General features: G+C 46.5%; 1 protein-coding gene across 1 annotated transcript; it reads right to left on the bottom strand.

The window, feature by feature from the left end:
* Positions 1 to 11,771: 11,771 nt before the first annotated feature.
* LOC142213355 (olfactory receptor 5V1-like) lies at positions 11,772 to 12,695 on the bottom strand. Its single transcript, XM_075281671.1, has one exon. It carries the CDS (start codon positions 12,693 to 12,695, stop codon positions 11,772 to 11,774), a length of 924 nt encoding a protein of 307 aa, XP_075137772.1.
* Between the last annotated feature and the right edge of the window lie 318 nt (positions 12,696 to 13,013).

The raw sequence follows: 13,013 nt of genomic DNA, 5'->3' as shown, positions 1-13,013 counted from the left end.
CAGCTTGGGGGACAGACAGCACACTGCCTCCAAGGTCAGGGATGCCATCCTGGCTGAGATGGCAATGTTTTTTTCCCTGCTGCACCTGGGGCCAGGCATTTTTGTCATGTGTGATAACAGCAGGAACCTGGTAGCGGCTCTGGAGCTTGCCAGCCTCCAACACGTTCCATGTTTGGCCCACGTCTAACTTAGTGGTGCAACGTTTTTTGAAAACATACCCAAATGTACAGAAGCTATTGGTGAAAATGTGGCGCTTGTGCGCCCACTTTTGCAAGTGTACAGAAGCCGCTGCTAGCCTCAAAACACTCCAGCAAGGCCTACATCTGCCCGAACACCGGCTGTTGTCCATCGTCCACACACGCTGAAACCCTACATACCATATCTTGACCTGAGTGTGTGAGCTGCACAGACCTTTGATGGAGTTCCATCTACAAAACCCAAGGGTTCCTCAAAGTCAGCTCCCTCAGTTTCTGCACCATGAGTTTCCAGGGGTGGCAGAGTTATGGCTAGAGGCAGAGGCATGGATAGGGGTGATGTGTACGGGCAAAAGCAGTGTGGATGTGGAGGCAAGCTAAGCAGCAAAAACTGGGGGTACAAGAAGAGGTATGGACTGGGGTGATATCTAGGGGCAAAAGCAGTGTGGACATTGATAGAGTAATGAAGGTATGGGTGGGCACTCACCAATCAGTAGACGGCAAATCTTTTCTTTGTATAAAAAGTATTTCTTTTATTCAGAACATAGTAAAATGAGTCCTCAGGGAGGGAAAGATAACATAATTGGCAAAGAAAAAAAGGCAACAGCCGTTTCGCGTTATCGAACGCTTTTTCAAGCCTAATATGCAATACCATATGTTACACTCCATGTGCTTTAAATATATCACTCAAGTTGAATTAGATTGGAAGACTCCTATGTCAATCACCAAATAGACCAATCACAGAAACGTCCCACTACCTCAGGACGGACCTGAAGGAGAACTACAACATAAACAGATGAAGAAGTAAGTGACCAATCACTTCTAAGGGTTGTGAGCACCACTTTTCGTCAGAGGAAATTCCCAACCTAAGAGATTTCACTCTTCACAGTGGATTATTATTTTGCCGTTATTTTGGAGTGAGCGGTGCCGTCTACTTTTGTTCTTTGTTTCTGGCTAAAAGTGTGGACATTGAGGCAAGCTAAGCAGCACAAACTGGGGGTATAAGCTGAGGCATGGACTGGGGTGATGTCTAGGGGCAAAAGCAGTGTGGATGTGGAGGCAAGCTAAGCAGGGAAAAAGGTGGCTAGAGGCAAAGGGATGTCCAGAGGCAGAAGAAAGCTGCATGACAGAAGCTAGGCCTGAGCCAGCAAGGCCCAAGATGCTCTGTTTTCTAGCTTCCTTAGAAAAATTCCCACATCGAGGCCACGTTCCTCGCTGGGGGAGATAACTTCAAAATGTATAGGTCGAGGACAAACTGAGTGTGGTTTACACACTTTGCAATGCGACTCCCCATCTCCCAGGCCTTTCATTCCAGGCTAAAGTACAGCACAACCCACCCACATGCCCAAGGCTTCAACGGCCTCATCTCAGAAATTCTGGCCCAGGAGATGTTGGGGTCCTGGCTTGTGGACACTCTGCCCTTTTTAAGCCTGCTGGCTACTGCGCCACCTCACTGTGCCATCCACACCAGCACTTTTCCCCAAACATGAGGCGGTCCCTAAGTTCAGCGCTTTGCCCAAAAGATCCACGTGACCAGCTACAAATGGACAAGTGCATGCGGACAGGGACGCTACCTTTCAATCTTGACACAGTGGTTGAATGTACTTGAGGCATGGACCGGGTCGCAAAATGTGCTGGACTGACTTGTCTCCCCACACAACATTCCTGGGAGGAGGGCTGAAACACCACCCTCCTCCTCCGCCGTTAAGTGGACCCCAGCTATGAGCTGGAAACGCTGCAACACTGGTGTGGGGAGACGTCAGCAGGCCGTGCTGAAGCTCATCAGCTTGGGGGACGGACAGCACACTGCCTCTGAGGTCAGGGATGCCATCCTGGATGAGATGGCAATTTGTTTATTCCCGCTGCCCCTGGGGCCAGGCTTTTTTGTCTTGTTGGAGGGCTCTGGAGCTTGCCAGCCTCCAACACGTTCCATGCCTGGCCCACGTGTTCAATGTAGTGGTGCAACGATTTTTAAAATCATAACCCAAATTAGCGAAGCTAAGGGTGAAAGTGTGACACTTAGACACCCACTTTCCCAAGTCTACAGTACCTGGAGCTAGCCGCAATACACTCCAGCAAGACCTACATCTGCCTGAAGCACCTACTGTTGTGCGAGGTCACCACACGCTCAAACCCGAGATACCGTATGTTGAGCAGGGTGTGTGAGCAGCAGAGACCTTTGATGGAGTTCCATCTACAAAACCCAAGGGTTCCTCAAAGTCAGCTCCCTCAGTTTCTGCACCATGAGTTTCCATGGGTGGCAGAGTTATGGCTAGAGGAAGAGGCATGGATAGGGGTGATGTCTAGGGGCAAAAGCAGTGTGGATGTGGAGGCAAGCTAAGCAGGGAAAAAAGGTGGCTAGAGGCAAAGGGATGTCCAAAGGCAGCAAGGGCAAAGATGCAAAACTCTCCCCTGTTTCAAGAACTTTCCCTAGGTATGGGACACGTTAATGAGACCCCCTGGGCAAACTACCATGGTGGACTGACTTGTCTCCCCACACAACATTCCTGGGAGGAGGGCTGAAACACCACCCTCCTCCGCCGTTAAGTGGACCCCAGCTACGAGCTGGAAACGCTGCAACACTGGTGTGGGGAGACGTCAGCAGGCCGTGCTGAAGCTCATCAGCTTGGGGGACAGACAGCACACTGCCTACAAAGTGAGTCATGCCATCCTCAATGACACGGCAATGTGGTTTTTGCCACTGCACCTGGGCCCAGGCATGTTGTCACGTGTTATAATGGCCGTAACCTGGGATCGGCTCTGTAGCTTGGCAGCCTGCAACATGTTCCATGCCTGGGCCACGTTTTTAACTCATCTTAACTAATCTTTTTTAAAAAAGTACCCGAATGTTCCTGAGCTACTGGTGAAAGTGCGGCGCTTGTGCGGATAGTTTTGAAAGTCTATAGTTGCCGCCGCTAGCCTCTATGCACTCCTACAACGCCAGTATCTGCCCAAACAACAGCTGTTGTGCGACGTCTCCACACTGCTGGAACTAAACATATCATCTCTTGAGAAGAGTGTGTGAGCAGCACAGACCTTTGATGGAGTTCCAACTGCAAAACCCTAGGATTCGTCAAAGTCAGCTCCCTCAGTTGCTCAACCATGAGTGGCAGACTTACCGTATTTTCCGGACTATAAGGCGCACATAAAAACCTACGATCTCCTCAGAAATCGTAAGTGCGGCTTATAGTCCGGTGCGGCTTATATATGGATGGAAGCGGCGGCGGCAAAGTCTGTGTGCCGCTTCCATACATACATAAAAGGCACCGTAAGGGTGCATTCACACTACAGAACGCCGGCGTGTATCACAGCCGTACACGCCGGCGTTACAGCAGGGCTGCCGGTCACTTCCTATTCATTTCTATGGGAGCCGACATGCGAGCGCTCCCCATAGAAATGAATGGACAGACACTTCCCATTCATTTCTATGGGAGCCGGCATGCGAGCGCTCCCCATAGAAATGAATGGAAAAAAGCAGTCCATTCATTTCTATGGGGAGCGCTCGCATGTCGGCTCCCATAGAAATGAATAGGAAGTGTCCTTCTCCTCCGGCGCTCGCTGATAATGGCCGGGGCGCATGCGCAATATCATAATGCTTCTACTACTGCGCATGCGCCCAGGCCATTATCAGCGAGCGGCGGAGGAGGAGGACGGAACATCGGAGGAAGAGGAGGCCTGAATGCCCGCCCACCCTGCACCGCTCGGTAAGTTTCACAACATTACGGTTGGGCTCTATCAGCATGATTTTGCTGATAGAGCCCCTCCTCGCCTGCCGAGCGCTTCCAATAGAAGCGGGTGGCATGCGGGGGGTTAAGCGGCCGCTGGCAAAGTCTGCCTGCCGCCGCTTTCAAGAACATATAATGCGCACCGGACTGCGGCTTATAGTCCGGTGCGCCTTATATATGAACCGAGACGGACTATAAGGCGCTCATGGGCAATGCGGCTTATAGTCCAGTGCGCCTTATAGTCCGTAAAATACGGTATGTGAAATCCTATCCCATCCATTGCAGTGGACACAAAACATTAGCATGCACTCATCACAACTCCAGATATGGCAGCTGCGTTCAGCCCTGGGTGCAGGGTACAACACATACCAGGCCCGAGCACCAGGAACAGGTGTTAGAAATACTGCAGCATCCACCATTTCCTTCCAATTTTGTGGTTGTGGACCCGCCACTGACGTTTCTGGACCTCAGTGAGGATGATGAGACACAGTTGCCAGCAGGGAAAGCTGTGGTCATGTGCGGTTTGCAGTAAGGGGACAGTGCGCAATTGGAAGAGGAGTTGGTGGATGACGAGGCCACCGACCCCACATGGACAGGGGTGATGTCTAGGGGCTAAAGCAGTGTAGATGTGGAGGGAAGCTAAATCAACAAAAAACCTGGGTAGAAGCAAAGGCATAAACTGGGGTGATGCTTAGGGGCGAAAGCAGTGTAGATGTGGAAGGAAGCTAATTCAACAAAAAAACAGGGTAGAAGCAGAAGCATAAACTGGGGTGATGTTTAGGGGCGAAAGCAGTGTAGATGTTGAGGGAAGCTAAGCAGCAAAAACAGTGGGTAGAAGCAAAGGCATGCAAAACTCTACCCTGTTGGAAGACTTATTCCTAGGTCTGGGACACGTTAATGGCCCCCCTGGACAAATTACTGCCACTCAGGGGCCTAGTGTCACCAGGAAGGACAAGTATAGGTGCATGTTGTGGGAATACCTGGCCGACCCCAGCTCTGTCCTCTCCAATCCCTCTGTGCTCTACAGCCTACACTTATTTTCTCATCTTTTTTTCTGCACTACACATCTCTTGTCAACTTCCTTTGGGATCTCAGAAGTGGTGGTCTCAGTGCTGAGAAACACATCTGAGTCCCCCTGGCAATATGCATTAAGAGAACCCTGGAGCAACCAACTGTAGCCAGCTACCATAGCATCGAGCCTGGCTAAATGCAGAGAAAGATTTTGGACCACTTCCAGAGATGGTAACTTCAGTGCTGCAGTTGGCAGTATATGGTGTAATGGGATTAGCTGAGGGATCGCTGTCTTGACCACTTTTTGGCACAAAATGAAAGTCCAATCCAGCCAAGTATGGTGCAAGAATATGATGCAAGGACACCTACATATCTGTCTGTGACACATTGGGGAGTTCACCCTCATCTGCCCTTTTGGCCTGCACCATAATGCGCCTCTTCCCAGCCACTCCCCATCTCCCAGGCGTTTCATTGCAGGCAGAAGTACAGCGCAAGCCACCCACATGCCCAAGACTTTAATGGCCTCATCGATAAACTGCTGGCCCTGGAGATGTTGGTGTTTATGCTTCTGGATACCCAGGCCTTCCGTCAGCAGATGGCAGCTGGGGCACCTCCCTATGCTGGGCCTAGCCGTTACTACTTATCTTGGTGTGCTGTCCCTGCCTTGCACCTGCATGTGTCCCATAACATCAGTCGGGCCCAGAGCTCTGCACTTTGCTGCAAGGTCCACTTGACCACCGACACACGGCCAAGCGCCTGTGGTCAGGGATGCTGCTAATCTTTAATGACAGGCCAGGTGAATGTGGTGGAGTCTGGTCCTGGGGTGCAAACTGGGGTGGCCTATCTCCTCTCCCACGGAAAAATTCATGGCAGGAGTAGACTGAAACCCTACTACGCTGCAACCTCCACCCCAGCAACTAGCGGCAAACGCTAAAACACTGGCATGGCGAGATGTCAGCAGGACGTGCTGAAGCTCATCAGCTTGGGGGACAGACAGCACAGTGCCTCTGAGGTCAGGGATGCCATCCTGGCTGTGATGGCAATGTTTTTTTTTCCCTGCTACACCTGGGGCCTGGCATTTTCACGCCTGTGATAATGGCCGGAACCTGGTAGCAGATCTGGAGCTTGCCAGACTCAAACACGGTCCACACATGGCCCACATTTTCAACTTGTTGGTGCCATGTTTCTTTGAAACCTACACCATTGTGCCTGATATACAGGTCAAAGTGGGGCCATTTTCGTAAGTGAGAACTAGCCTCTTCTAGGCAGAAAACATTCAGAGCACACTCCTCTCATCTTTGTACCGTTAGCTGGCGGAGGAAGACGAGGGGGTTGGAGTGGCATCTGATGTCCCTGTCCCACACGAGGCCAGAGGGTGCACTTCATTGCATCCCATTGCTTCACCACAGATGGTGTGAAGGGGAGTGGAAAATGGAGGAAATGGAGAGTGACCCTTACAGTTGGAGCAAGCAAAGGCATGCCAAGTAACACACTGGCACACATGGCTGACTTCATGTTGGGTTGCTTTTCAAGAGTCAAACGCATACTTCACATCATGGAGAGCAAATAATACTGGATTTTTGCAAGCCTCGAACCCCGGTCTAGGTCTAATGTCTGTCCCTTTGTTATATTAGGGGAGAGGGAAAAAAAATTACTTAAGTGATGCGTTTAGCGTACATAGACTGACTATTAATGTGTATCCCAATTAGTGTTGTTGGGGTTACACACCGTCACAACCTGGCTAAAGCTTCTATAGCTGTTAATAAAGTCAACATAACTTTACAGTATCCAAAAAGACAGCTGGTACTGACCGAGAGCAAGACAAATGTCAACAAAAGTTGTGAGCTCTGAACACCCACAATGACTTTGGCGTCATCATCATTATAAGGGAGCGGGTGGTAATAAATAACTTGGCAGTGCCTTAAACCCAACAAGCTTACAACTATATTTACATTAAGATACACAAATGACATTTTAGTAGCATGTCATGAGACAAGCTGATAAGATCTTCCTTTGTGCAGTGCTATTTGAAAGTTAATAGCTGCCTTCATTTTAATTAAGGAGAAGGTGCAGACAGATTAGATTTAGAACATGTTGTCTTCATTGTCCGAATCCTCTATATAGGTAATGGGAATTTTTGGGCCGAGCTGTCTGGTAACGAGCTGGTGCAGCACTGACAACCTGGGTGAGTATGGCAAGAGCTTGAGATGTAGGGTGAATGTATCCCCAAATTATTTGGGGAATTTCCACTCAGAAACTGGCACTATATGGCAGAATTGAGGGTGTATGTAGCCCCAATATATTCTTTGAATTTCCAGTCATACCCTGGCACTATATTGCAGTAGCAAGAATTGAGGGTGTATGTAGCCCCAGTTCTATTATTAGGGGACTTACAGTGTATTCAAGTTAGTTTCTGGGGTGGAGGTGGGGGGGAGCACACCGTTGGAACGTGGATCGGGGTATATAGGGTATACGGGAATACACTTTCAGTGTATTCCATTCAGGATCCTGAACACTGTGGAAAGCTGGGTTGCGCAATTGAGCCCGCCAATGCCACGTTACACTGACAAGCTTCTCCCTGGAATTGAGGGTGTATGTAACCCCAATATATTCTGTGAATTCCCAGTCAGAAAATGGCACTATATACTAATAGCAAGAATTGAGGGTGTATGTAACCCCAATATATTCTTTGAATTCCCAGTCAGACCCTGGCACTATATGGCAGTAGCAAGAATTGAGGGTGTATGTAGCCCCAATTCTATTTTTAGGGGACTTACAGTGTATTCAAGTTAGTTTCTTTGGTGGAGGTGGGGGCACACCGTTGGAACGTGGATCGGGGGTATATGTAGGGTATACGGGAATACACTGTCAGTGTATTCCATTCAGGATCCGGGGAAAGCTGGGTTGCGGCGATTGAGCCCGTCAGTGCCACGTTACACTGACAAGCTTCTCCCTGGAATTTAGCTCTTACAAGAGCTGTTGGTTGTCTTCTCCTTCCTATCCTAGCCTGTCCCTGCCTACCCAGAATCTAAGCCCTAGCTAAATGGACGGAAACCTCCGTCCCCGGTGAATTGCAAGCTCAGAATGACGCGAACCTGGGCGGCGCTGTTCTTTTAAATCAGAGGTCACATGTTTTCGGCAGCCAATGGGTTTTTACTATTTTTTTTTTTTAAACGTCACCGGTGTTGTAGTTCCTGTCCCACCTACCCTGCGCTTTTATTGGAGCAAAAAAGGCGCCAGGGAAGGTGGGAGGGGAATCGAGTTTTCGCGCACTTTACCACGCAGTGTTCGATTCGATTCAAACATGGCGAACAGCGTGATATCCGATCGAACATGTGTTCGATAGAACACTGTTCGCTCATCTCTAGTTCCTAGGATCCCTGACATTGTTCTACACTATGTTTTACAGATAGGTTCCTAGGAGCTCAAAGTAAAAAAAGAATTTAAACTGACCAGCCCTTTAGCAAGCCAACTCTCCATACTTAAAAATGGGACCAGAATTGAAAATATTAAATACCTGGTCTAACTGTTTGTGAGTGAACATATCTCCAAGCAGAGACAGTTATTAGTATTAGTTCAATTTGCTCATCTCTAGTGATGATGCTAGGCATTAAGGGCCGCCCTTCTGACAGTATGGAGAAATTGGTGCCAAAGTTAATGGCACCAATACCTGCAGTACCTGGGCATATGCTAGGTAACCCTATAATGTACTGAATTCAGTGCACTTTTGGCATTCTAGCGATAAATAAAACACTGATAAAAACATGAAAGGTTCTCTTTATTTTTTACTAGTAGAATACCGGTGGCTTCGCTCGTGGAAAATATGTTAAATTGTTGGTTATGTTGGCTAAAGTAAAATTTTCAGTGTCACACTGCAATTGACATTTTCAGAGTGTTACAGTAATTTTTTTTCCACTTAAACATAACATCCAACTTTTGAAGTACAATAAGAAGGACAAATTGTGCACTGTGTCAGATGTGGCAAATTTAGCTCCTCCCACTTTTATGTTGACTCCGCCCATTCTCCCATTCATTTCTCATGTGTCCCCACACAGTATAATCCTCCTAGATTCACCCGCAATTTATATATTTCCTCCCCATCTCTGTCCCCAGTTCCATGCCCCCCTCCATCTCTGCTCCCAGTTTTATGTCCCCCATCTCTGCCCACAGTTTCATGCCCCCCTTTCATCTCTTACCATAGCTTCATGTCTCCCTCCATTTCTGCCCCAGTTTCATGTCCCCCCCCCCTCCATCTCTGCCCCCAGTTTCATTTCCCCCCTCCATCTCTGCCCCAGTTTCATGGGCCCCCTTCTTTTCGTTCCCCCTCAATGTTTAATACAAAACAACACTGATACTCTGCTTTCCCTCACTCCCCCGCAGCTCTCTCCACAGTCCTACTTACAGAGTTGTAGGTGCGATGTGAGTGACATCATCACATCGTGCCTACACATCCAGGAGCCAGATCGCAGCGCTAAAGCAGGAGCTGAGTTGTGACAGCTCCTGCTTTACTCGCCTATGTATTCAACTCTGGACGCAGATGAGTTAAAACCGGGACATACCTCCTGCTGACCGGGATTATGAGACAGGACCCTGAATCCGGGAATATCCCACAGAATCTTGGACTGTTGGGAGGCATGCTTAAAATTTTTAATTATTTTAGCATTTTACTAATTTTAACAACTTTTTTTCATTTCAACATTTTTATTGATTTTACATATTCAGCACATATTATGTAGTATAAACTATTACAACTATATTTAAACTATTATGTATCCAAAATTAAAATTTATGCCCCTTACACAAACATCTAAAATATTTACACCCAATTAACAACATAGTGCACCCCTCCCCCTCCCTCCAGTGTAATCTGTAAGTAGTTCACGGACAAAAGAATAAAACTGGTTTCCAGTTACACAACTATCTATTGCAGGGCTTCAGTGATTCTGCTCCCGGTATAGTCAGTAATAATGACAATCTTACTATCAGGCAGTTTTCCCCTGACCAATATTGCTGCTCAGTAAGGCTGCTTGCACACTACAGTAACACTACAGTCTACGGGCCGTGGATTCTATATCTCCATAGACTTCTATGGAGCCTGGAAAATTCACAGCTATGTGCACAAAGAAGTCTATGGAACCGCCAAATCCATGGCCTGGAGGCTCTTGAAAAATACTTCAGTGTGAAAGCAGCCACTAAGGATACCAGGCATGTTTTGTCAGTGCATGCGTGCGTGTACATGAATGTGATCCATGTGTATGTATGCGTGTGTGCATGCACGTGTGGTCTGTGTGGTCTGTGTATATGTGTGTGTGTGTTTGTGTGCATGTGTGTGATCCATGTTTGTGTGTGCATGCATGTGTGTTGTCCATCTATATGTATGTGTGTGTGTACACATGTGATCCTTGTGTATGTATGCATGTGTGCATGCAAATGTGTGGTCCGTGTATATGTATGCGTGTATGTACGAGTGTGATCCATGTATTTCTCCGTGCACAGAGGAAGTGTCCATGCATGTGGTAGTTGTGTGTGAGTACACATGTGCTCTGTTCGTCCATGTGTGTAGTGTGCATCCATCTGGGTGTGTTTGCCTGCATGTGTGTGGTCTGTGCGTGTGTGTGTAGTATTTGTGGTCTGGTGTTTGTGTGTTGTTGTGCTTGTGGGTTGGTGTATTTGTGCTGTCTGTGTGATGTTTATATGGTGTTTGAGAAATGTCGGTGTGTTGTGTGTGTTGGTGCGGCCCCTTTAGCAGAGACTCTTTGACGCCGTCGCTATAATCCGTCCCTGTCAGTTACAACTGTTGTTTTCCCCTCAGTGCTTTCACTTTCACTTTTCCCCATTATATGTATAGGGCCTAAATTTAGGGGCCCCAAACTCATGACAGGGGGACGCTAGCGAGATGTAACATGCGCAGTATTCTGCTCCTGTGGGTGGTGAGGGGGCGTGCCAAATTTCAGCCAAATCGGGCGAGAACTGTGGATTTGTATAGCGCAGACTACTACAGAATTTGAGTTTTATATATATAGATTTTTTTATAAGATAATTGACAGACAAATGGATGACAACAAATAACAGAATAAATAATGTGTTCGTAAAGTTTGTGCATTTTGAATACTTTTTCAAACATCCCATTTGGTAGAGCAATTGACCTGAATATATCTAGTGATTTGTCTGTAGAAGTGAATAGAATATATAATGTTAATTAATATTTCTACTGAAATTTCTTTTTACTTCTATAAATTTCAACAATGATCTTTCTGAATGTGGCTAATAGAGATGAGCGAACAGTAAAATGTTCGAGGTTCGATATTCGTTTCAAGTAGCCCCTCAATATTCGACTACTCAAATCGAATATCGAACCCTATTATAGTCTATGGGGGGAAAATGCTCGTTTCAGGGGTAGGCAACATTCAATCAAATTATACTTACCAAGCCCACGAGTGAGGGTCGGGCTGGATCCTCTGAGAAGTCTTCTCCTTGCAGCGTCCCCGCGGCATCTTCCGGCTCTGAATTCACTCTACCAGGCATCGGGCCTGGGCAGAGCCGACTGTGCATGCCCACACTACAAGAGGACATGTGCAGTTGGCTCTGCCCAGTCCTGATGCCTGGCAGAGTGAATGAAGAGCCGGAAGACGCCGCGGGAAGCTGCACGGAGAAGACTTCTAAAGGTAGGAGAAGAACCAGCATTGATTGGCCGACTGTATAGCATTTGGCCAATCAATGCTGGTTCTGCATCGAACTTTTACATTCGAGAATAGCGAGTGGTACTCGATCGAGTACAAGTATTTCGAATACCATAGTATTCGATCGAATACCTACTCGATCGAGTACTACTCGCTCATCTCTAGTGGCTAATCTTAATCGGACCAAGGACTCTTAATAACTTTGATTTCCTTAGAGCTGCTTTGACATCCTTGTTCCTTAAGGTGTAAATAAATGGATTTACTAGTGGAATTATGACAGTGTAGACAAGGGCAAAGAATTTGTCTTGTTGACTGCCTTTGGGCTTACCAAATACAAAAATAACTGAGCCAAAGAACAAGCAAGTTACAATGAGGTGAGATGAGCAGGTAGAGAAGGCTTTCTTTTTGCCTATTGTACTTTTAATTTTCAAGATGGTGGAGATAATGTGGAGATAGAATCCTACAATGATCATAAATGGAAGCATGCTGGCAAATATAGCTGAAGAAGTTGTGGCCAGACTGCTGACAAAAGGATCAGAACACGCTAAATCCTGCACTGGAGCCAAATCACAGAAGAAATGGTCAATTTCATTGGGTCCACAAAACTCCAGTTTAGCTGTAATTATGGTAGGTATAGCAACTATAACACACCCAATAACCCATGGGCTTGCTGCAAGTTCAATACAAAGAGCTCTGTTCATTATACCTGAATAATGCAATGGGTTGCTAATGGCTAAATCCCGATCGAAAGCCATAACTAATAGAAGATAACATTCTGCTACTCCAAAAGAATCAAATGCATATAACTGGGCAAAGCACCCAATAAAAGATATCTTCCTGCTAGCGCCCAGTAAATTAGCTAGAAATTTAGGAACAGTGACACATACAAATATTATTTCCAGAAGAGCAAAGTCACTGATGAAAAAATACATTGGTGTATGGAGTGATCGCTCAGACCTTACGAGGATAAGTATGGCACTGTTTCCCGCAATACAAGTTGTAAAAGCCAACAGGACAAAGGAAAAAAGCAAAACCTGCAGATTTTGTAAATTGGAGAATGCTAGAAGTATGAATTCTGTTACCATTGTCTTATTGAAATTGTCCGTTTTATAGAGAAGCAATTCCTATAACATGAAGATAACACATAAAAATTGTTAAGAAAAATATGCAAGTGTTGCACAGTATCCAACTCAACTTGATCATTTATTTGTAAACCATAGAAATTTAGATGATCAAAGACATGTGATACTTATTTTAAGGTTATGGCAGCACTAGAGTACAAGGACAAACTTATTAAATTTATGATGTAGTATTCAACATAGTGGTTACCTACAAAATGGCACAAACTGATGATGTAAAAAGCAAAACAATTCTAAAAATTATATAGGGATAAAATAAAGAAT

Source organism: Leptodactylus fuscus, chromosome 7, assembly GCF_031893055.1.
Source record: "Leptodactylus fuscus isolate aLepFus1 chromosome 7, aLepFus1.hap2, whole genome shotgun sequence".
Lineage (NCBI taxonomy): Eukaryota > Metazoa > Chordata > Amphibia > Anura > Leptodactylidae > Leptodactylus > Leptodactylus fuscus.
The sequence above is the reverse complement of the archived record's forward strand: the minus strand, read 5'-3'. Positions and strand labels throughout refer to the sequence as shown.

Bases quoted from the DNA above. Each gene is read 5' to 3' on its own strand.
- LOC142213355 (XM_075281671.1), bottom strand. From the start codon at position 12,695: ATGGTAACAGAATTCATACTTCTAGCATTCTCCAATTTACAAAATCTG.